Source organism: Muntiacus reevesi, chromosome 2, assembly GCF_963930625.1.
Source record: "Muntiacus reevesi chromosome 2, mMunRee1.1, whole genome shotgun sequence".
Taxonomy (NCBI): Eukaryota; Metazoa; Chordata; class Mammalia; order Artiodactyla; family Cervidae; genus Muntiacus; species Muntiacus reevesi.
The window spans coordinates 34,205,912-34,230,665 of NC_089250.1; the positions used below are offsets into that span (position 1 = coordinate 34,205,912).

The following is a 24,754-nucleotide window of genomic DNA, read 5'->3' on the forward strand; positions in this document are numbered from 1 at the left end:
GGGGAATAGCTCTTCATTTTAACGCCTGCATCTTGACATGATTTGAAATTTCAGACTAGGAAGATGGCCCTGGAACTCTTGAGCTTTGAGCTCCACACACATGGAGCCAGGAAAGGATGAGGGCAAGTCTGCAAAAGCTGATGGGAAAGAGGTAAAAAGGACCATTTTTTTTCCAACTCAGAAACAACCAGGTGGTGCAGATAAAGAATCTGCCTGCCGATGCAGGAGACACAGAGACATGGGTTCAATCCCTGGGTCAGAAAGATCCCCTGGAGGAGGAAACGGCAACCCACGCCATTATTCTTGCCTGGGAAATCCCATGGACAAAGGGGCCTGGTGGGCTATAGTTCATGGGGTCGCAAAGAGTTGGACACGACTGAGCACATACACACAACTCTGCAGGCGCCCTGCCCCTCCCCCCACTGCCCATGAACCTGAGATTGTTCTGGGGGGCTGTGAGTTAGACCCCATCAACATTCCCCAGAGGCTGAAATACTTACAGTCTTTACCACTCCTCCCCACCTTTTTTTTTAAAAAAAAAAAAAACAAAGATGTGCAGGCTGGGGACCATTCTATCTTTCATGTTATTTTATCATCTTCTCCTTCTTGGCTTGACGGTCCCGGAGAGGACAAACCCACACTCCTGGAAAAGGACCTCCCACCAGGCAGACTCCTAAAGGTCACTTGGAATCCATCTCTTATATCCTGTCCTGAGTAGCAACCCTCCTCCCACAAACAGATGTGCAGAATCAGGAGTTCAAAACAAAACAGAAAGAAAATGCAGAGGTTCCCAGGCCTGCAACAGCTTCGGCTTAAGAAACACACTCGCATCCTTCACTCCATCTCTGCGCTTAGGTGGACCTGGCAGAACAATGACCATCCAAAGAGTGATGACACTGCGTCCAGGTCTCTGAGCCCAGATATTTAAAGGGATTCTGCAGTGCTGGCCCATTTCCAGGAAATGCTAACCTGACATTTAACCGTGTATCATTTAGTCATTTTAAACAAAACAAAAGACACACAAGTATAATCTTGGAAGGTCATGGATGAGATGGTGGGTTCACCTTATGTTCCATCAGCCCTTTCTGCTCAGAGCTGGGAAGTAGTTGTATCAACTGAAGATCAAATTCTTTCCCCCAGAAACCCGCAACCAAGGTGCTATCAGAGAAAGTCATTTTGCTGTTGTAGAAAGCAGTCATTTGAGTTTAAGCTCAACAGGGTCATTTGGGTTTAGGCAATTGGACTTCTGTGAACAACAGACAGCCCTTCACAAACTGTCATGTGAAACAGAAAAGGATCTATTTAGAATTTCCACAGGAATCAAACCTCAACCTACAACTCTCAGAAGGAAATCAGGATCTCACAGTACATATATTTTTAAGGGATGTTAAAAAAAAGGGGGGACCCAAATAGTTAGGCACAAACATGGGAAAGGATTCTAAAGATGCAGTCAGGGACGGTGCATCCTTCAGAGGGAGTTTTCTGTAGTTTGCAGAAACAGAAGGTTCAGAACAATAATAAAGATGTTTGGTTTTCAATGGTCCAGGAATTTTCTTCAAAGAAAGGTAATTAGAGGTATATTACCAATATTTTCCCCCTTCTTTTGCAAATCAAAAGATACAAATACATTTCAAATGTGATTCCTCACATTTTTTAAGTCCAAATAGTCAAAATTAGAACTTTTAATCTTATAAGCCCCCAATTATTAAACACCAACAGTAAATCATATGAATGAGAAAAAGAATAACACAAAATATGAACACTTCCTTTCCAGCCACAAATGATGAGAGAGCTGTGCATGTGTGAGAAACAGAAATCATAAAAGAAGAATTAGCAAAAGTTCAAAACCTCTGGGAAAGCTATTTTGTAGGATTAGAAACAGTTATTTACCTCAGAAATTGCAAGTTTAAAAGTCACATTTTCAGTTACCTCTCCTCCCAAAAACTTATGTACAGGCTAGAATCTAGAAATTAAGTTTAAAGGGATAAATACTGCTAATTTCCCCTTAATATTTAGAATAGTTTCAGAGTGATATGATACAAGGATTTAGAAGAAAACAAAGAGTGTCATATTCTGGTTTGTTTGTGATGATTTCTTCCCTTTAGGATCCTTCACTTTCTCTCGAGGAATAAGCTCTGATTGAACTCTTTTGATTAAAAGATGTTTTAGATGAAATCAAAGACTGTAAGGGGAAAGTCAGAACGGTAATATGTATGTACATACATGACACACACACGTATATATATGTGTGTGTCTATATGTGTGTACACACACGACACATGCATGTGCCTGTGTGCATGCTTATGTACATACATGATGCATGTGTGTGTGTGTGCATATGTGTATATACATATACCCTCTCACCTAAGAGGGATGTACACCCTCCCACAAGGACCCCCAGGCGGCTGCTCCCAGTGGTACCAGATGACTCCAATGATTTTCCCAGCAGAGGCCTGGCCCGTCATCCCCACGGGTTGTGAGAAGCAGAAAAACCTCTAATTTCACATGCACCAAAATCTGGAAAGTAGTAACCATGAGAAACAGGGAATAAGCAAGGCTGTGGAGAAGTGGATTTGAAAAGACTTCTCAGAACTGCTTAGATTCTGTGTTGTTTATTACTGTCCAAATACATGAAGTTCTGATGAAATAAAATCATATGGTACAGATAAAAACAGGCCATGAGAGCCCAGAGTTGTTTTAGGGCCAAATGGCAGACCACTCAACAGTTCACATTTTAGGAATTCAAAATGCTTAAAAATTGATAAGGTGGTTTCTGAAAAAGAAAGAGAAAGAAAAAAGGAAGAAAAAAAGACAAAAAGGAGGAAGGGAGGGAGGAGACAGAAACGATTGAGGAAATGTTAGCTCACGAGAAAGCCTGACTTAGAAAGAAGTGACAAATGCATAAAAAAAATGCATAAACTTTGTGCAGATTAATGCAATAGTAAACAGCAGAATACATAGGCCTCATAATACTTCTGTAATGGCGTACACATAATGTCTCTAGCACTTTTGGAAAATATGCAGATGCTAATTAAAGATCATTCTAGATAAAAATACACATTTCTCTAAAGGGACGATGGGGGTGAGGGGAGGCGGGATCTGGTCTCAGGGCACATCCCCGCATACGAACAAAGATGAAACTATGGGATATTTTTTGGTAATTCTAGTGAATATGGCAGCAAAAATTTGTTGTAAGGATGTTGGCTGGTTTTAAGAGGGTTATTTTCAAATATAACCTTATATCTGCATTTGTAAAAACAAAAAATCTTTGTGAAAAGTTAATTTTATTAACCCTGAAGAATGTCTCTATTGACATCTCTTTCTAAGATAAACTAAGAGTAGCAAGAGTTGTGAATGGGTGAGGGGTTTATGCTTTAAAGCAAATGTGAACCCTCTCTGGGTTCCTCTCACACAAAGGGATACAGACTCTTAAATACAATAAACTACCTTAAAAATCTGCCACCTAACAATTGTTTACATCATAGAAAAATAGCATTTTTTGGTAAAAAGAAATATAGTTACTTTGTTAAAATGGTCTATTTTACCAGCAATTATTTCTCATATAAAGAATTTCTAGACATCCATACAGGAAATAAAAATAGATAATACTGAGTGCAAAGCAGACGATGGCATGTTTGCAAAAGATCGGAGCATCTCATTGCCGATAAATAATACTCTTATTCATCATAGTACAAGGTTTCATCTTTTGGAAACTTACAAGCTACCGCTTTCATTTACTGATGGCAAGTTACTTAACAGGTAAAGTGACTTCAGCAGCAGAAGGCCAAATTTATGAGAAATGGATCATACATATCTGTTCACATTTCCCAGAAACTCAAAGTGCTGAAACACTAGCAAAGGCCTATGTCCCCCAAACTCCCTAAAGTGAGTGTGGACAGCAGGCCCCAGAGATATGAAGGGGGATTTATGACATTCTTGGTCCTTTTAAAATCATTCAGTAAACCACCCACATTTGAGTTTTCACATATAGCCAGATTAACACCAAACGCTCTATCAGCTTGGCTAAATCCATCATTAAGAAGGGTCCTTGTGACTCTTTTCTAAATATAGGTATTAACCCTTCGTGCTATAAAAACGGATGCTTTCAACAGACTACTGCTTTATTTCCACAGAGTGACTCTGTGGGGTCGATGTGTATCCTGGCCATGGGGAAGGATGGCCCGGTGAGGTTCCTCCCAGGTGGCGGGGCTGAGGCCAGCTCGGGGGTCACCCGTCAGCAAAAGATGCGGCCCCACACTCAGCGGTGTGCCATCACACCCTCTCCACCCTGCTTGGGTCATAGGAATCTGCAAAAAAAGAAAACAAAAGAAAATGAGTAGTATATTCCACTGGTCTGCTTTCTATTTAATCCTCAGGCCAGAAATAAATGTGTAGGGAGCCAGGCCCACAGGTGTCAAGATGTTAATTTTCAGACATCTCACCGACCTTAGTTTTCACCAAGGAGTAAACGGCTATCATCTAAAGGTTGTTTTGAAGGAACGGGTATGACCCATGCCTAATCACAGATGGGAAATGGGGGCAGCTTAGTATTTTGACCGTCCCTTCCTGTTGTTCACAGGGAACATAATTCACTTTAACTGCAACTCTTGTAAAGCAGCAGTGACGCGCTCAGCTGATGCTAAGCAGGATATTGTGTGCATGGACGTTACAACTCTAAGGAAAGCTTGCCGTGGGACGTGTGTCCTTGTGACCAGTGATGTCCCAGGGGGCCTGAAACCCTGAGAACTGGGCCTGGTAATGGCAGGCCTCCTGTCTCTGACCCCACAGCCACACACTGAAGTGTGTGTCAGTCTGAGTTGCCATGCTGTTCCACTCTACAGCCACACACACGGGGCCCAAGTGGCCCCGGTTTCCAAAAAGGGACACCATACAATAGAACAATGGTCCTAGATTATCACTTGGGCCGTGGCTGGGCCCCTCGGGCATCACAGATCGCTGGGGTCCAGGCAAACCTGAGGCTCACATGTGTACCTCCCAAGGTCAGAATCTACTCCCATGGCAGCTCAAAGAGCTCCTGAGTTCTTAAGAGCAAATACATAAGAAGTCTGGAAGGATGGTACAATTCAACATGTATTAAAACTATCACAGAGCCATCTCTTCCTCAACCCATCTGGGTGACAGTACATTCTGAAGGCCACGCCGAGTCCCACTTCTCTGGCAGCAAGATATCTTGCTGTGTCCTCTGCACACCTTGGCAACAGAGGAGGAAATGGCAACCCACTCCAGTATTCTTGCCTGGAGAACCCCCTGGACAGAGGAGCCTGGAGGGTTACCATCCATGGGGTCGCAAAGAGTCGGACACGGCTGAGCGACTTCGGGCTTCCCTGGTGGCTCAGATGGTAAAGAATCCTCCTGCAATGTGGAAGACCTGGCTTAGATTCCTAGGTTGGGAAGATCCCCTGGAGGAGGGCATGGCAACCCACTCCAGTATTCTGGCCTAGAGACTCCCCAGGACAGAGGAGCCTGGCAGGCTACAATCCATGGGGTTGCAAAGAGACGGACAGGACTGAACGACTAACACACCACATACGTTCTTGACTCCTTGGGATGTATTCACGATGAGACACCACAGCTGCAATAACTAAGACAATGTCTGTCGCACTTGGGACAGGCTCCGCTTTTAGGAGGGGATCTGCTGCTCCTCAAACTCTTACGGCACCAAGTGCCCATCTCGTTGGAAGCAGGCAGAGATCCCGTGAACAAGCTGCCTTCTGCGGGTCTACACTTAACACCCGCCGTGACAATGCGGGTCTTAGCGGCTCTCTATGCCCAGTTGGCCTCACTCAGTGCTGATTCTGGGGGACCCCCGTGAGCGAAGATGAGATGGAGGCGGGTGGTCACGAAGGGATGGAAGGGCACGCTGGTGGCGGGGAGAGGCCTCGAGAGGCTGAGCCTCCAGGGACACAGAGCCCGGCCCTCAGCGGCCCACCTGAGGGCATGTACGTGGAGACCGCCCTACGGGACATGCCGGCAGCCTGAACCCCACTGCTGAAGTTGAGGGCCCAGAGACAGAGAACCACAGAGAGAAATTAGTACGACCAAGGACTCCTTCTTTAGACCGTGGAGGGTCGAGGTTCAATAAAAATACAATGTGAGCCGCAGTATGTTAAAGTTTTCAGTAGCCAAGTTAGGGCAAACAAAAGAAGCAGGTGAAAATAGTTTCGATGGTGCGTTTTATGTCACCAAATATATCCAAAATGTTATCATTTTAACAGGCAATCAATAAAAATTATTGGGACATTTTAGATTTTTTTTGGTTATGTCTTTGAACTCTGGCATGCGTATCACACATTTACAGCCCATCTCAATTGGGACGAGCCATGTTTCAAGCGCTCAGGAGCCACGTGTGACCAGAGGCCACCACACTGGCCAGCAGAGGTGCCAGAGAACAGGGAAGTCATGCCCCTCCTGGTTCCTGTGGGCACCGTGTCGGGGGAAGACAGATCACTAAGGCCCACTCTGGTGGGTATTTCATGTATGAACACCCTCGAAGGCTACTGCCTGTGAGGATGTGCTGACGCTCAGCCTTCTCGTGGCATCATGTGGGTCCCCTCAAGCTTGCCCCGGTTATCCCCACCCCAGGCCCGAAGAGGACAGGCTGTCCCCACTCTCCTGAACATGTTCCAGGAAAGCGGCCAGCAGAGGTGGGCGGGGCCAGACCAGCAGGCTCAGACACTGATGCGCCCGGATTAGGCTCTGACATAATCCATCCAGCGGAGATGGGAATGCTGTGACCTGAATTAGTTTTGAGCTGCTGATTTCTTAGCCAGAGCTCCCCCGACCAAAAAACACTAAAACAATGTTAGCTGAAACGACTGTCTTTAAGCTGAAGGCAAGTCTTAATGATATGATGGATACATAGCACAGATGATAAAGTTCTGGACGGATGTGTGTAAGTGGTGGGGATGGGGCGGTTTACAGATATATGAGGTATGATGTTGTTTGAAAATTCCAGAACAAAAGTTGAATTTAAGTGGGCTGTGAGTCTGGGGCAGTGAAGCGGGTCCCACACCCTGAGGTGATAGAAGCAGGGGTCGGGTGAGGATGGAGATGATGACTTTTGTGTTTAAAATGATAAAAATACATCAAAAGGAAAGAGTCCAAAAGCTGATGAGCAACAAGGCTTTACTACCTCGATGAAGGCCTCTCAGAAAGACTGGCTCTGCACACTGAGACCTGGTGACCAGCAGGCGGAAGGTTGATGGGGGGTACCTGAGTATCTGCACACGTGAGGAGTCGCCCTCATGGGTCTCGCTATGTGGCCACTTTAGGAAGCCGTCATCACAACGAGCTCTCTGCCTTGAGATTTTTGGCCATCTTATTGTGCATTAAATAGCAAATGCACCAAATGGAGTGGCAAAAAAGTAATTAAAATTTCTAATGGTTGGAAACTACGGTTACAAAACAAAGTCACAGGTGAGGGTGTCTGGATGGCTGGTTAAAATGGAAACTGACATTCTCTGGGGGATTTCAGATACCCATCTGACCCCATTCACATGCCGGATGCTAAGGCTGAGTGAGAATTGAGGGAGAGCTGGATGGACTAGAAATTTTATGACACATTCCCCAAAATACATGGCCATGGATGGAGGCAAAGAAATCTTTACACACTGATGTTTTTCTTATAACCAGATGCATCTTCCTTTAAAATTCTTGTAATTCTCGGGAGGACTAACACTCTCAGCCTGATTTACTTTACAGATAAGAGACTTACTTTAAAAGTCTATGGCATAGGGGACATACGTACATCTATGGTTGATGGTCTGACAGAAAACAACACAATTCTGTAAAGTAACTACCCTTCAATTAAAATAAAAAGCCTGTGATGGCACTTAGGAGCCAGGGGGTCTATTTTTGGTGGGGGTCAGGGGAGATCTCCTGCTGCAACCTCACAAAGCCCAACAGCTCACAGATGCACCATGGAGCTCTTTCCACATAACGGCCGAAGCTCCACACCCCCGCTGTTCTCTCCTGCGGCAAAGACCAACGTGGTCACTCAGATGACCCAGGAGGGCCCTGACAGACGGCTTCTTTCGATCCTGGATTCTGTGAGAGGGTGGGAGCATTAAGGATCTCTCTGCATTTGGGGGAAAACTGAAAAAATGTGAAGGAGATTATTTTTAATTGAACAAAAATTTCGGGATTCTTCCAGCTGAAACAAGTGATCTTTTCCATCTCCTTTTAAACCCCTGATTTCTAAACAGGAAGAAGAGCGGCAGGCGTGGGGAGGACCACCCGGTTGGAGCAGCTAGGCAGATGGAAGGGCCTGGCTGCCAGGGCGGGCTGGGGTGGGGGCGGCGCCAGACCACTGAGGACGGGGCACCCTTGCCCCTCCCAGCAAAAAGGCCCCTTCCAGTCGGTAGCTCAAGGTGGATGCCTCCCCTCCTTGAACCATATCTAGGGACTATAACTGGTAATATCATTGATAACCCCCAGGCCTGGACCAGAAATTCCCAGGGCTCTCGTCAGAGCTGAGTGAACTGGTGTTTGGGGGCACCATGTCCCTGCTCAGAGAACCTGCCCCGTGGTCTATACAATGAAGAAGACTGGAGGGACCCGCGAAGATGAGAACATGCATGGCTTCGGTCTGCAGGAGGCTGTTGCCAGAACCGGCTCCCCTGGGTCGAGTGATCAGAGCTGAGGGGCTGGAAGAAACAGAGTGGGCCTATGAGCTTCGAGGGGTGCGTGGGCTGGTGCTGAGAAAGTGCAAACTGCTAATTCTATCTAAACCTCTCAAGTCTTTCGTGAATGGTGTGGTGGCGAAAAGAGATAACAATGGAGGACAAAGGATTCGGTAAGAATCCCAGGGCAGGAAGTTTATTGAATTACTCGGGTACGTCTTTTCTCACTAGGCTAACCAAGCAATGCAGGTTATTCACTTCTTGCTTCATTTGCTTCAGTCATGTCCGACTCTTTGCAAGCCCATGGACTGGAACCTCCAGGCTCCTCTGTCCATGGGATTCTCCATGCAAGAATACTGGCGTGGGTTACCATGTCCTCCTCCAGAGGATCTTCCCCACTCAGGGATCAAATTCACACCTCTCATGTCTCCTGCATTTGCAGGCAGGTTCTTTATCACTAGAGCCATGTGGGAAGTCCGAGAGTTATCTGGGAGAATGTCTATTATCTGGGGAGAGAACAGAATAACCGCCCTAGTCTCCTAGGAGACTGATCAAGGTGCCTACACCCTGGCTGACATAGCTTACTGATGTACCTCTTCAGAGTTAGGGGCCCCAAAGGTGTTTATATAGGTAATTTTATCTAGTCACTTACATAGATACTATCTATGAAGATTGGATCATTGAAAATACACTGCAAGGTCTTACTATTAAGAGAAGCTTCTGGATAATTGTTAGGTAGAATGAAGACTCTTTGGGCACCATAATTCACAGGGTCGATCTGATCTTTTCTGAATCTGCAGGCTTCATCATCCACCCACTAGGTATTTTGATGTTCTCAGGACGTCAAATGCAACCAGAACACCCGCCCCTCTGCCTGCCTCCTCACCTGAGCACCAGAAGTCCCGGCCGCCGTTCTCCTCCCTTCGCACCGCTGGATGCCCGTCTGCTTCCAGCGACAGAGCACCTTGGGGGCCGGAGAGCTTGTGCCCGGCGCTGGGAGCCACCAGGCCTCCCGGCCACGCCCCGGGGCCCCTCTCGGCCTTGGGCTCCTCCGTGGAGTCCACGCCCCGGGACGTCAGGAGCCTCATCCGAGACACAGAGCTCACCTCCTTCATCCTCATCAGGCGGTCGGGGTCCGCCCTCCTGGGCGGGGAGACCAGCTTCTCCTGTAAACTTTCGATCACTCTGGAAGTGTTTCGGAGCTTCTTTTCCGAGAATGCCAAGTCTGGGGTCCTTTCTATAAAGTGGAACAAGGTGGACCTGAAGGGTGGCTTTGTTTCCACGTCCTTGGAAAGGAAAGGCTGGGACTCCGGGGGGCTGGGTGGAGGTTCGGGGGCCTTGCTGGGGACGGCCCCGTCCACACCCGCGGGCTCAGAGGCCCGGGGAGCCTGCCGGGTGCTGTCCCTCTCGCCTACAAACAGAGGGCTCTTGGTCCAGCCGCACTTCCTCCTGCCATAGAAGGCGTCAGCGGGTGCAGTGGACTCACTGGGCTGGGCCAAGCTGGCTGCTGCCTCCTGTCTGGGGGACTCGGGCCTGACGGCACTTCCATCGGGCTCAGGGTGTCGGCTCTGCCCTGCCCTCTGGGCGCCTGGCAGCAGGGACTCCACAGCCACTTCGATGCCCAGGATCCTGGCGGCCCTGGCTTCGAGGGACTCATTTGGGGGGATTTCTATTGCATTGGCATCACCCTGAGACCCCGCTAGCTGGCTGGTACTCTGCTCCTGCACCAGCGTCAGCCCCACAGACCTCAAGTCTGGTGCAGACAGGCCCCGGGATTTGCCGGCAAGAGAGAGGGGCACCCTTGTGCTCCCTTGCTCCCCATCACCCGCCCTCAGAGGGGCGGCTGCACTCAGCTCCACAGCTCCGAGACTGCCAGGGAGCTCCTGGCTGGGCGGGGGCTCCCTCTGTTCCGCTGGATCAGGTCGGGGCTCGGGTTTTGCATCATTCAACCCAGAAGATATTGCTCGTTTCACAGGTCTTGGGCTGACTGCCAGGTGGGCCACCCTGTCCTCAACCTCTCGGTCCCCGTCTTCAGCAATCCAGCTCCCGGGGGGCGACAGCCACACGGAGCCTCTGCCTTCTGCCTGCCAAGGCCTGGGGGACTGAGGCCTCCCCTCCTCGCTCCAGCTCTCAGACTTGCTCTTGACTCTGCCCGGCCTGGTCCTGGGGTCCTCGGGCACCAGGTCCTTCAGGAGGCCTGGACGCTGGGGTGTCAGGCGGGCACAGCTCCCCCAGGGCAGCTCTGTGTCGCTGTCCTCACTGCCGCTGCCATCACTGCTGCTGTTACTGCTTCCTTCCTCCTCCTGAAGCTCCTTATTGAAACTTTCTAACTGGCTGATCAAGTCCCAGGGCCGGCGGCTCACAGGCTTCAGGAGGAACTGCCCGAACAGCTGTCGACTGTTGCAGGGGCCCGTGGTCTCCCCCTTGATCACCTCACCCCTGGACACGGGGCTGGCTCGGCGGCCACGGCCATCTGAGTCCTGCTGACCCAGGCTGGCCCTCGGTGCGGGGCCCTGGTTCCTGGACCAGGAGGACCCAGAGAAGGCGCTGTTGCTGGACGGGCTGAGGGACTCTTGACTTTTCGGGGAATGAGCCCCGGGCCTCTGGCTCGGGTCACTGGAGGCCAATGCCATGTGCATCTGAACCTCAAAGGGTGCAGGGTCCAAACACCTTGGAGGCAGCACGGGGTCGGGAGAGCCCCCAGGCCTCTCGCCTGGGAGGGGCTGCAGGCTCTGAGGTTCTTGAGCGAAGCTAGTTTGTGTTTGCTGGTCTCGGAAGTGGTGCCCAGGCCATGGGCCAGGCCATGCGGGCGCGCGGTGCTTTTCAGGGTTGAGGAATCTGAGGTCGTCTGCTTGCCGGCCCCCTCCTGAGCCCCCCTGGTCTGGTCTTGGCAGCTCTGTCCTCGGGGCCATGCTGCCCGTGAGTGCCTGGAGCTCCAGGTCGGTGGAAGACAAACTGAGCCCGCTCTGCTCCTGCAACGCCGTGCTCCGCTTCAGGTCATTGTTGTTCGTGTCCATACCTGGCGGCTGGGACTCCGCTTTCACCGGGATGGAAACCAAACAAAAGATTGTCTCGCTCGTTTTTTTCTTTGAGCTTCTCTTGGGCTGCAGCCCTGTCTCGAACTTTCTGAGCTGGGTCTGCATCTCGCAGGAACTCTCACCCTGGGGGCTCGGGGAGGACACGAGGCTTTCTGGATATTCCCGTGGGCTGCCACTCATGTCGGGCCGCTTTCTTTGTGTGACAATGCAGGGGTCTCTTCGGTCAGGAGAGCTGCCGTCTTCTCCATCCCTGGGGGGCTGGCCCCATAGCCACGGGGGGCTGGGGTCAGCAGGAGCAGGACCCCTCTCCCTCCCTGATGTGCCCCACACAGCCCCCTCCTGCTGCAGGCTTCTTGGGTCAGCGGCAGGGACCGCACCATCCAGCTTCACATCTTCCCAGAATCCATGGGGTCGGGCTAGTTTAATGTGTCGTATCCGTGGGTCGTTGAAGGGAATTATCAGGATGGAGCCGTCATAAGCCGTGGTGGGGTGGGGCTGTGGGGGGACATTGACAGGAGAGCATGGGCTGGCCCCCCACTCACTCCCAGCTCCCCGGGAGCCAGAAAGAGGCTGACCACCGGCAGCGGGCTTCTCCATCAGATGCTGTGGTACACGGCGGCCTCTGCCCTCAGGCCTGGGTACCGCCTCCTCTGGGCAGGGGTGTGCTGCGGGCTGCGGCGGTGACTTGTACGAGGGTGGGGGCACGTACACGGGGGGCTCCAGGCTGGGGTCAGGCCCATAGAGGTCCTGCCTGGCACTGTTCGTCCTGGCCAAGTGGGCAGCACCCGGGTCCGGCTGCCGGCTATCTGCGTAGCTACCATTTTCTGCTCCAGCCCTGGAGTGTGGCTGGGAGCCATAGGACGGGGGCTTGAGGGGTCTCCCAAACCTGGGCCGGGGCAAGGGGGCCGAGGTGCCAGCCTTTTCGGGGTTCCTGGTGGATTCCAAATTGGAAGCACAATTTGGAGGCTGAAGTGGCACTTTAGGGACACCCGGTAAATGGCCATCGCTCAAAGGGATGGGGACCTCCACGCAACTCAGGCTCTCGGGGGAAAGGACTCGAGGCAGTGATTGGGACTTCCCTTTGCTCTGGGAGGTCAGCCCGTGCTCCCCAAGCATGAACGGGTACAGGTCCTGAAACAACTTCTCGCCAACATCGTCTGACATCTGCCTCCCTAGTCTCGGGGGCTGGTTCCAGCTTCCAACGCTGACGTCCTGCCATCTGGCAGGACCCGCCATTCCCAGCTCGTCTTCCCAAACAGCCTTCTGCATCACATGCTCAGACCTTCCTCCAACTTCCCAGGGACCCTCCCTCGGGTGCGCGGGCAGGCTGGGGGCCGGGCCTCGGCCCCCTGGGTCCTCCCGGGCCTCCTGCTCTCTTCTCCTCCAGTAGGCGTGGCTGCGGCCGGTCAGGGGCTGCGAGGACCATGCGAGCACCGGCTGATGGTAGAACCTGCGAGACAGAGGGCCACAGGTTACACCTGGAGGAAGCCCACGGGAGCAGTGCACACCTCTCTGCCTGTGCAACCGTGTTCTGAGTCAAACTTAGGTCAGAACCTTTGAAAGACACATTTCCAACCACAGTACTCACTCACTTGAAAGAAATCATGGCGCAGGAGTTACAGCTGGAAGGCTGTTTTGCCATCGCAGACTTAAGAGTGGCGGCAACACGCTGCCCACAAGAACATTAGGACTAGATTTGTACCTGAGTGGCACCTGAAATGCCCAAGAGACATGGGTAAGCCCAGAGCAGGGCTTCGCAAGTGTGATCCCGGGCCTCTGGGGTCCACACCCAGCTCAGACCGGAAGACCTTGCTTTCTGGGAGCAAGTCCGGGCACGTGCTTCCAGCAGGTGCAGGAATCCCAGCCCTGATGTTGACTCTGAGGCCTGGGGGGACTCTGTAATGGGCACTCCTAACAGGTCCCGGGTGCTGTGGCTACTGCTGATCCCAGCGACCCCTGAGGACCATCGTGGCCAGCGGGCATCAACCATGACTGCACAGCAATCCGGGGACCCTGCCACTCCCGACGCCCAGGCAGCATCCCAGCTCCGACCTGTCAGAGTCTCAGGGGCAGGTGGAGAGCCAGGTGGGCCCCCAGCTCTTCTCAGCGTGTGACTGGGATGGCCCCTCGGCTCTAGCAGAGCAGAGTTCCCACACCTCTGCGATGGTGGGAGCCACCCAGGAGGCTCATTAAATATACACATTACCAAGTCCCTGCCCCCAAAGTAGGTCTGGGTTAGGATCCGGGTGTTTCTCTGGTGGCTCAGATGGTAAAGAATCCGCCTGCCATGAGGGAGACCCGGGTTCGATCCCTGGGTCGGGAAGGTCCCCTGGAGAAGGAAATGGTAACCCAGTCCAGTTTTCTTGCCTGGAGAATCCCAAGGACAGTAGAGCCTGGCGCGCTACAGTTTATGGGGTTGCAAAGAGTTGGACACGACTGAGAGACTAACGTATCTATTTTAAGCAAGCTGTCAGGGGCATCTTCTCTTTAGGGCGATGGGGGAAACACCGCTCGGACTGACTTTCGAGACTGACAGAGGAAGCGGGGCCTCCGCTCGTGGGCAGAGCTCTCTGGCAGGCGAGGAAGGGCAGCGCCCGCCGCCTGGCTGTGCATCAGGATTTCCTTGTGAGCCATTAAAAAATACTAATACCCAGGTCCCTCCCACCCCAGATGGGGGAATTTAATCTGTCTAGACAGGAGCCTGGTACCTCCTCAAATGACTCTAACACACACCCTGAGTTGAGAATCACTCTTCTAATGGAGCCAAAGAAACAACCTGAAGAACCCTGGCACACTGTGCAGAAATATTAAGCTACTGACCACATGGGAGGGGAGACTAGGACTGTAACCCAGAAAACTCACTGGGTGGAAGGAAGCCTGGGGTGCTCCAAGAGCTCAACCGGCCACAGGCTAATCCAGAAAGGTTTCAACTTTTCTTGAAACCAGAAAAGGTTTCAAGCAGCTAATAGTGCTGCTTGCTTTTCACATCATAGAAGAAATGACACATTCTGTCATTTTCTGCCACCTATCAACACATAAAGCAATTATCCTTCCGTGAAAGATAAGTAAATTAATAAAAATAAAGTAATATGTAATTTATTGCTGAAAACTTGGAAAAATACAGGGAAGAATAGAAATCAAAAGTCACTGGCAGTCCTTCTACCCAGAGGTGGTCACTGTGATTTACAGCTTCTAGTATTTGTGTGACGACGTGGGCTTTTCAAACGGCCTTAGAGTTACTCTACTAGGATCTGGCTTTACGGGAATGTTTCCCAACAATTGTGTCACAAACAGCAGCTGGCGCTAACACAGTGGTGACAGCCCTCCAGACCCTAAGTGCTCTCCTAACTCCTCTAAGCTCCACCAGCACCCCTCTGGGGTAGGAGGAAATAGGCACAGAGAGGTTCAGCGACTCTCTCAAGTCACACAGCTTGTAAGTGGTGGGAGGAGGGCTCAAACCCAATGAAGGTGACCATAGAGCCCGTCAGCCACCACGTTCTACTTCTTCCAGCATAAGGACAGATTCCTCAGGGGCACAGTTTCAGTGGGAGAACAGTCTCTCATGAGTCCTGCTTTACTTAACCATCACTCTGCTGTTGGACCTCCATGATCTTGTTGTTCATTCGCTAAGTCGTGTCTGACTCTTTTGTGACCCTAAGGACTGTAGCCCACCAGGCTCCTCTGTCCATGGGATTTCCCAGGCAGGAATACTAGTGTGGGTTGCCATTTCCTTCTCCTGGGAATCTTCCTGGACCAGAGATCAAATCCACGCCTCCTGCACTGGCAGGTGGATTTTTTACCACTGATTCACCAGAAAGACTTGGGATATCTGTGTCGCTTAGTTCTAAAACACTTTGGAGAAATGCTATTTGCCATCACTAATCATGTCTCGGGTTCTGGAAAATCAATCCTGAGAGAAGGAATCAGCAGGTCAGGGGATCTTGTTATCCCTGCTGTGCGATCTGACCACAGATTGGCCAGGCTCCTGCCCGAAGCTTGGAGCAGAGCTGGTCCTGCTGAACTGTGCCTGCATCTGATCATCAGGGCTCATTTGTTCCTGCACTCATTGGTCTCCATTTGCATTTCTGTGATTACTAGTGAGGATTACTTTTTTATGTGCTTAGGTGTCATTAAACCACATTTTGTGGTTTGGAATGATTTCTATGCCACAGTTCACTTTCCAGTTGACAGGATGGTACAGAAAGCAGGGAGGATGCTCACTCCCCACAGCCACAGCAGGTGATGGCCTGGGGACAAGGCACTGTGGGGGATGGACTGAAGGTGGGACCCCCACCCCCACCCCCACAACACACAGGCAGAAAGAAGGGCTGTTCTATAGGAGCTAGATGGTAAATAAACGGTAAAAGGCTATTACTGTCATTACTATTTTGGAATTCATTTCTTTGCCTTAAAAAGTGAAGGCAGCTTCTCATATCCTGCATCCCGTCCCCTGCCCCCCAGTAATTTCAGCAGCCACTTGGTAAAGCTGAGTCAAGGACTGAAAAAGCAGAAAATGTCTGAAATGGATTGGAGGTAAAGCGTTTGCCAGAACTGCCTAACTGCTTCTGCATTTACTGCACACACACAGTGCAAGCTGTCTTAACCCTGCCCATAGCTGAAGGTCAAGTTCTTTGTTGGGGCATTTAGGTTTTGAGGACTGACAGAGCCTTCCTCGGGTCAGGTTCTTTGAGGGCTGGTCCCTGTGGAAGCCACCTCACTGGCCTCCGAGGGCGTCACCCCCACCTTCACCCCCCAGCCGAGCCAGCACAGGGCATCCAGAGCTCAGAAGCTGACGTTCCTGTCCTTAGTGACACCCTCTGGCTGCCTGTCCTGAGTCTGATACTGATCATGAACCATGGTGCACCTACTGGCTTCAGGGTCTTAGACTCTGTGCCAAGTCCAAGGGCAAGACTCAAAAGTGCAGCTTAATAAGATGCTACAATCATTGCAAACCTCATTAAGAGAGTAAAACAAACCACCCGCAGCGTGTGGTCGATGCCCAGCATGGGAATCTCCCTTCTCGCCTGTTCTATAGCTGACGGTGAGCCGGCTTAACCCTCCACACCCACTGACTGGCTCCTTTCAGGCCCCTGAACGTCTGGGGCATTTGGTTTCACAGAAGAGACCATGCTGCCTAGCTTTTGCTCACTTGCTCAACAGACATTCCAGTTTCCCACTAATGCGTGATTTGTTAAATACCAAGAGGGGCTGAAATCCCAAGGTGCGATCTGCCCACATTTGGGCCACGAGCACAACTGGAGACTAACAAAGGACGACAGAAACAGGACAAGCACGTAAACAGGCTGCAGCTACCTACACCAGGAAGTGGGTCAGTTTTTTTCCCGCTGAAAATTGTGACATCGCCTTAACATCATCCAAGCTGCCATGTGTAATTAATCAAGATGGCCAAGCATTCTGGGCTAAACTTTTTTTTCCATTTGCGCCATACACCAAAATCCCAGTTTAAGGAAAACACAGGGCCACTTAGAGAACTTTAAATAATCTATTTTAATGAGTATACATGACATAGAAAACTAAAGCGATTATTTCACCAACATCTAGTGTGCCTAGTCTGAGCCTGGCTCTGACAGGCACAGGTGGACCCACGTGGTCACAGTTCAGTTGAATTTCTCCTTCACATACATTATCAAGTTGGATAGTTACTGGTTTCAATGTATGATGTGCAGCAGCAACTAAAACATGTGCTACTTCATATGGTTTCAAAGCTAGGAATGTGTTTTCTGGTACCTTTGAGGAAATAAGCTGAGATCAAATTTTTCTCTTATAAGAATGAGACTAATAATTTACAGTTCTTTTTTTATTAGTCATTCAGTCATGTCTGACTCTTTTTCGACCCCGTGAACTGTAGCCCGCCAGGTTTCTCTGTTTGTGGGATTCTCCACACAAAAATACTGGAGCGGGTTGCTATGCCCTCCTCCAGGGGATCTCCCCCACCTGGGGATTGAACCTGGATCTCCTTCATTGCAGGCAGATTCTTTATAGTCTGAGCCACCAGGGAAGCCCCAAATTTATTCATAAAACGTTAACAATGGGACATTCCACAAAAACATGCTGAACGCATTCAAACAGGGTGGGAAAAAGATAAGGAAGCCAAGTGGAGTGTGTGAGCCCAAATAAATAGTGTCAGCAAGGTCAGGGAGACAAGCAGGGTCTTTGTGCAGAATTCCTGGGAAAAGAGGTCAGAGAGAAGACAGACGCTACACTTGGGAGCAGCTCCCTGGTCTACCAGCAGTGACACGGTGATGACAAAATCACTGATACAGAGTGTGTGGAAAACCTCTGAAGCCTGAACATGCAGCAAACAACACGTCTGCTGGAAGAAAGGCAAATCTATTTGCTGAAGGTATAAAAGCTGATGATGAAAAACATGAGGAGACCTGTCTGTTCACGTGATACTTTCCATGGCAACAGAAAGTCCCACCATCCTTCTAGAAAGGAAAAGCCTACTCAGAAGGGTAGCAGCGCCACGACTTTCAACCACAGTTCCACCCGTGGCGGGACTCTCCCTTCCATGGTCCCTAGATCATGGAATCGACACAGCACAGGCTGAGTTGCCTGGGCCTGACACAGCCCAGCTGGGTGCCCGCTGCCCCATGGGTCAGGGGAGACTCCCTCCTTCCTCTACCAACAAAATCCTGAAGTGGGTCCCCAGGGGACCTCTAGAGTCTCGTCTTCCCTGTAAAGATCGGGGTGGAGGGAGAAGGCCCCAATGAAGAGGTCCCCGGTCCAGTGACTTCTTCCCATCAGCAGGGCTGCCAATCTAGCAGCTGCCAGCACCACCCATCATCACCTTGAAACCCTGAGGCCACGTCCTTCAGAAACCACACCCTCCTCCAGGTGGCCGGTCAGTCTTACCCAGGAGCACAGGCTGAGCATAAAGGTGGTACGTGTCACTTAAAGAACCTCCCACCCCTTAAAGGAGAAGCTCTCTCCTCCTGGATTGGCAGGGGCACTAGGGCATCTCTTTAAGTGACACAGAGTTATCAGTCCAGTGTTAGGTGTTTTTAGGGTGGGGTCAGCCATCTCATTCTTCAGATCTTGCTCTCAAAGCTCTCTGGCCTGGAAGCCTGCAATTTTACTTTTCAGTCAATTGTGGTATATTCAACATACTACAACTGGGTGAATGGCCCTCTGACTCGGAGTAATAGACTAATTTTGGAAAGGGGAGCTACAAGGTCAAGAGGAGATCATGACAGAGCTTAGGAGGAGAGCACAAATTAAAATCCGTCAGAAAGGATATAACTGGTCTGGAACATATTGCACGAAGATTACTATGCAGCCAAGTTCAATTTGAACAAGAATTGCAAGTTGCACTGGCATAGATATAACTGGGAGACACACAACTGCTGGGTCATATGACTAGCATACTGTTAGGCCTGCTTTTCACAATGTCCTGATGAAAAGAAAAGTGAACATGAAAGTCGCTCAGTCCTGTCTGACTCTTTGTCACTCCATGGACTGTAGCCCACGAGGCTCCTCTGTCCATGAAATTCTCCAGGCCAGAATACTGGGGTGGGTAGCCGTTCCCTTCTCCAGGGGATCTTCCCAACCCAGGGAACGAACCCAGGTCTCCTGCATTGCAGGTGGATTCTTTACCATCTGAGCCAGGAGGGAAGCCGCGATGTCATGCTAAGTGAGTGCAAATGATTCCAGCTGAGGTCAAGGAGCAGGGAGACTATTTCAGGAGGTTACTGTTTGAATATCTTTTTTTAAATACACACACTGAACAATGGGAATAGGAAGCATAATGAATGACTGACTGATGAATGATGCTAACTTTAGCATATGGGGGAGGGGGCGGGTAGGGCAGGAAGACAGTCTAGAGCACTCACTGCACACAGGTGACCAAGCAGATCCACCTGGGAAACCTGCCTGCTGACACTGGGGACAGAAGGCTCTGAGTCCGGGTCCCCCACGAGGGGGTTTGAATAACCGAGCCTAAGTCCAGTTCTACAGAGATGGGTTCAGAATGGGCAGCCTCCTGGGGAGGCAATGGTCCCTCGGGGCCAGCCTGCTCTGCTGCACAACCATGAAATCAGATGTTGCTGGAAGTGGACACAGATTCCTCATGTGGGGGCCAGCAGCTTTCCACATCATCATTGGGGTAGGACTTCAAGAGCCTTTTGATGCTTTGAGGTCTGGGAAAGACCTAAGTCAGAGGCCCTGCCCCAGGAGGGAGGGGTGTTTGGGTCACTACTTGCTTTTTATAAATCACTGCCCAGAGCTGTAGTTCTGGGATCCATGAGAGGACCCCTCCCCTCCCAGATGTGGAGCCCACCCCCTGCCCCCAGTGACTGGGCAGCTGCCCCTGCACTTACTCTAGGTGATCTGGTGACTTCTGATGGGTTTCCAGGCTTCAGGGAAAAAGGGCTCAAAACGGAGAAGAATGGGATGAGAAAATGGAGCCTGCGGTCAGGCTACCAGGAAACTTGCAGCCGGTCCCCAGAGAGGGCTGCCCGCCGACAACAGGGCTGTGAACCACAGGGCAGCTGCCCAGGGCCGAGGGGACCACGGGTGACGCCACCAGAGACCAGGGAGGCCAACCTGCTGGGAGTGTGTGTGCGTCTTGATGACGGGGACCTGGCTTTGTCACCGGTATCCTCAGCAACATGCTTCACCCGGCCTGGCCTCAGCCTCCTCATCGCTATCAAGTGGGTGGTCCTAACATCTTCCTTCTCAAGTGTGTTGGGAGGGATTCATGAAGATAATACATGTCATCTGATTGGCAGAGGGTCTAATATACTAATTCCTTGTCTTCAGCTATTGGTACTATCTGAACCCAATTAATATCAATTCTCAGCGGAGTAGGATCCATTTCAAAGCTCTTGCCTCCTTCGTCCGATGAAGAGGGTGAAGGCCGCGCAGGAAAGAAAGAATGAGTGTTTGTCTCTGTGCGGGCTTATTTCAGACTGGGACTGTCCCCTCCTCAGCTGTGATCAACAGGCCTTCACAATAGCAGGAAGCCACCATGTCCTGACTCTCATAACGAGACCCTGCCCCACCGGCCAGTCTCTAAGGCAGGATCCACGACTATGATGTCCAGTCACCCAGTGTTTAGTTTATTCAAAGCAGGAAGAGCAAGTTGGGACCCAGTAAACCAACAAGTAAGGCAGATTACTCCAGAAGTTTCCTATTTTCTCTATAATAAGCATATATCCTTATGGATACGAGCTTCCCATATCCATATGGGAAAAGAACCTGCCTGCAATGCAGCAGTCTTGGGTTAGATTTTTCCTGGATGGGGAAGATCCCCTGGAGAAGGGAATGGCTACCCACTCCAGTATTCCTTCCTAGAGAATTCCATGGACAGAGCATCCCGGCAAGCTACAGTCCATGGGGTCACCAAGAGTTGGACATAGCCAAGTGACACACTTACGGATATATATGGGTGTTTCTTAGCTTGTTAACTAACCTAGTTCTCTAGTTAAAGAAGAAACTCATCACCAACGAGTCTCCTCTTGGTGGTAACGTGGCTCTCAGACAAGAGGAACTCCAGGCTGCACTGCTGCTGTCTTCCCACTAATGCTATAAGCGCCGCACACTCCCAACACTGTTTTCTCTGAAGTCTTCCCGATAATTCTGAAACACTTCTTCACACTGTTCTTCCTGAAATCTCATGTTCAAACAGTCCAACCTGCTTCTTCTTGGGAAAACACGGTGACAGAAGAGCAACACGGGAATGTGTGCAGAGAGAGAACTGGCGTCCAGGCTTCTGGAAGCTTAAACTGCTGACGAACAAGAACAAAGTGCCCCAGGAGAAGAGTTTACAGCAAGACAGCGGGGAAACAGAAGGTCTGAATCCTCACGTGTGTGGCTGAGACACCAGCTCACACAACTCATACTTTGCTCGGTGAAGAGGTCAAATTAACAAGGCCTAACACTTAGGAAATGAAGCAAGGAGATGAAACAAGACCAGCGATGTTTGTGGAAGTGTCATTCTGTACAGAGAAAGAGATACATGGAACCAGATGTTAAACTCGAGACATCCCTTTTTAGGAAAGCCATTATAAGCAAGATGTGATTTGAGAGAAGCTTAAAAAGCCTCCAAAAAGGAACTGTTTACTGAATCCAGTAGCACCACCTAGAACAATGTTCACTGAGCAGATGCAAGCCTCCCCAGACCCCACATCAGAGACCCTCCCAGACTGGGGAGTCTCTAATCAGTCACGACTGTGCTGTCGACAGCAGATAATTACAAGCTGGTCTCATGGTTAGCTAGCACAAACTTCAGCCAGGATTTCTGGGGTAAGCAGAGAATAGCGTATTATGGTACAACTTTCAGATTCAAACCTCTGCTATGTTACGTTATTTTACAGCTTCCTCCAATTATAACATTTGAAAGGGAACATAGTAAGGAAACAGGGAATGCCTGATAACAGTGCTTTACAAGCTTCATGGGAGCAAGTTGTTCTGTGTCCCCACTTTTATTTTCCTTAAGCTTTCCGTAAGCTTTTCCTAGATATAACCAGCTCATACGTGAGAAACTCTAAGGCGATTGTAGTTATCAGTCTTATCATCTTCCTCCTCCCTCAGGAATCCTGAAGTTCCAGCCATGCCCCAGATGACAGCGATGGTGCCCCCACTCATGTGGCTGGGCATCACTGCCCGGCTCTGGTCTGGGAGCACAGATGTGGTCCGTGTGCAGCTCCCTAGACAGGAAGGGGCGCGGCCGTGCTGGGGAGCTGATCCCCCACCTGCCAGCAGCGGGAGGGGATGAGGAAGTGAGGATGGTCCAGCCCAGGGACAGCCCCGCCAGCAAGGGTGCGGCCAGGTCCAGTGTCACTGCAGCCAGAGCCCGGCTTCCCTCCACGGAAGCACTGAGTGAGTGGCCCTTGCAGAGTCACTGACATTCCCTGGGCTTCGCGCTCTTGGCTATAATGACATTGCTAATGTGCCTGCCTCTCTGCCAGCCTGCCAGAATAAAATAAAACATTCCAGTCCCCTTCTGGCCCCTGTGGCCTTCCAAGCTGTCCCAGGGAGGTCCTCGGGGTGCTGAGGGACATAGTGCAGGGACTCATGAGAAACTGTAGGTGAGGGGTCCTCATGATGCTTTCAGGTCACCCTGATGCCCAGGAGTTGGGGAGCACCTCCTGGGCCCCATCGCCCCACCCCTCCCCGACCAGACCCAGAGGCCAGGACGGCGGAGTCACTGCAGGGACTAGTAACTGAAGGCTGGGATGTGGCCAAGCACCGCTGATCCATCCAGATTCAGAATTCCCAGGAGCCAGAGTATTTGGCTTCACAGGTTGAAGTTTTAACTATTTATTTCCTATTTATTTATTTCCCCTCAGAGCACGTTTCTCCTGAAAGGGAAAAATAATTTTCCTCCCGCTTACCTTTCCGTTTGCCTCCTGTTTCCAGCTCTCTAATGGCCACTGAAAAAGAAAATGTCTTTTCATTTCAGCCTGTGAAGCCCAGCAGCAGGTCTCCGAGGTGCTGGGCGATGGCATGGGTCTTTGCCAACATGTGTGCACTGTCTCTCTCTGCCCTACGAGACAACCTTCAACCCCAAAGCTTAACACCTCCCAAGTTAACCAGTCAACCTCAGAACTGGGAGGGAATGGCCGGATCTGTCAGAACTCTGTGGATGGACAAAGCCGTGCCGGCGATGCTCTCAAACCAGCTGAGCCCCTCATTCGAGACAGGAGGAAAGGCGCCCAGGGGTTGGACAGAGGCCGGGCTGCAGGGCCTTGCAGTCCTCAGGCCCCGTGATCACAGGGGGCTGGGGAATCCGGGGCAAGTTGTGGACAGGGCGGGAGCCTCAGTGCCCACAGAGAATCCTAAAGGGGATTCTGTTGCCCCTACCACCCAAGACCCAACCCTGATCTGATTCAGCCCTCCACGACTGGGAGGACCCCACACATGGCACGTTCATGGGGATTCCACGGCCGCCATCTTTTCACCTCATTCAAAACTTAGCCTTCGGCTCCTCGATGGCTGTCACGAGGCTGGAAGGATGAACTGGATCTTGGGGCTTATCCTGAGCACCCTGTGTGCGCAGCACTGGATTGAGCTCTGTGGGACACATGGGGCAGGCGGGCAGGGTGTACCTCAGCGCCCTGAAATCCAGGGCGGGAAGTACAGGTACACTCGGCAGAGAACCAGAAGCCCAGGAGGCAGAGTAACACCCAGAGCTTGTGTGGTACCAGCGAAGGCTGTCCTGACCCTTGGTCAACGCACCCACAAGCCCCCTCTTCCAAAGTCCATGGTGGGCAGGCTTTTCAGGGACTGTGGCTGCCAAGACCGGGGCCCAAGGTGCCAGTAGACACAAGTGCAAGTTCTGAAGGACACGGTTAAACAGAAGCAGCTTCAAGTCCTTCTCCATCCTTCCTGAACCTGCCCCATCGCTGACAACTCTAGCCCTCCCTGAAGAGGTGGGTCTGGGTAGTAACGCAAACCTGTGTCTGCTCCAAGGAGCGTGAAGAGGCGCCCTTCCCTTGGGGAGTACTCCATGACCAAGGGGTTGATTGCTCTGACTTAGAAAAGCAAGACCCCTTCCCTTTTTGCCTGAAGACTGTCAGCCAACAAGGAAGATTCTCCCTGTGGACAGACAGGTGACTTGAAACCATAGGAGGCCGTTCATCCTCTTTGGACTTGAGTCACTGTCCTGTCTGCATGTTGGTTTGTTGCCTTAAACATAGGCCTCTGCTTCCACTTGTAGACAGAGGCCCCCACCAGCCTAAGCCTAGCCCCCACGTAGTATAAAGACAAACACAGCTTCAGGAAGCGACGACAAAAGTTCCTCCAGGTTAAAACTGCTGGCTGTGGGCTGCAGGGTTTGTGGCAAGCCGCTCAAATTCCCTCCTATTTACCTCCCTCCCCACCCCCCAGCCAGTCCACCCTCCTTTTCAGGTGTAAGAAAACACCCACAGACGCAGCTGTATTGAGACAGGATGCCCACCTCAGGGCCCATGAATGATGGGAAAAGATGTGTTGGAGGCCACAGGAATGACTTGAATATGAGAGAAGAGAGGCTTGCTTCTGCCCAAGTGGAGGGGAGCACAGGCGTCTCTCAACGCTGTCATGTACAAGGTATTGGAACGCATCTGTATT

At 50.9% G+C, this 24,754-nt stretch overlaps 1 protein-coding gene across 2 annotated transcripts in view; it reads right to left on the reverse strand.

The window, feature by feature from the left end:
- Positions 1-1,409: 1,409 nt before the first annotated feature.
- JCAD (junctional cadherin 5 associated) overlaps positions 1,410-24,754 on the reverse strand; it is a 38,344-nt gene continuing 14,999 nt past the window's right edge. The window contains exons 3-4 of one of the 2 annotated variants that reach the window (XM_065921240.1): positions 9,529-13,130; positions 1,410-4,307 (exon numbers count right to left, since the gene is read on the reverse strand). In XM_065921240.1, coding sequence (XP_065777312.1) covers positions 4,273-4,307; positions 9,529-13,130 — 3,637 coding nt within the window. In that variant the 3' untranslated portion in view covers positions 1,410-4,272. Of the gene's footprint in view, positions 4,308-8,337; positions 9,149-9,528; positions 13,131-24,754 lie in introns of those variants that run through there. The other variant, XM_065921241.1, reaches the window with a different exon arrangement.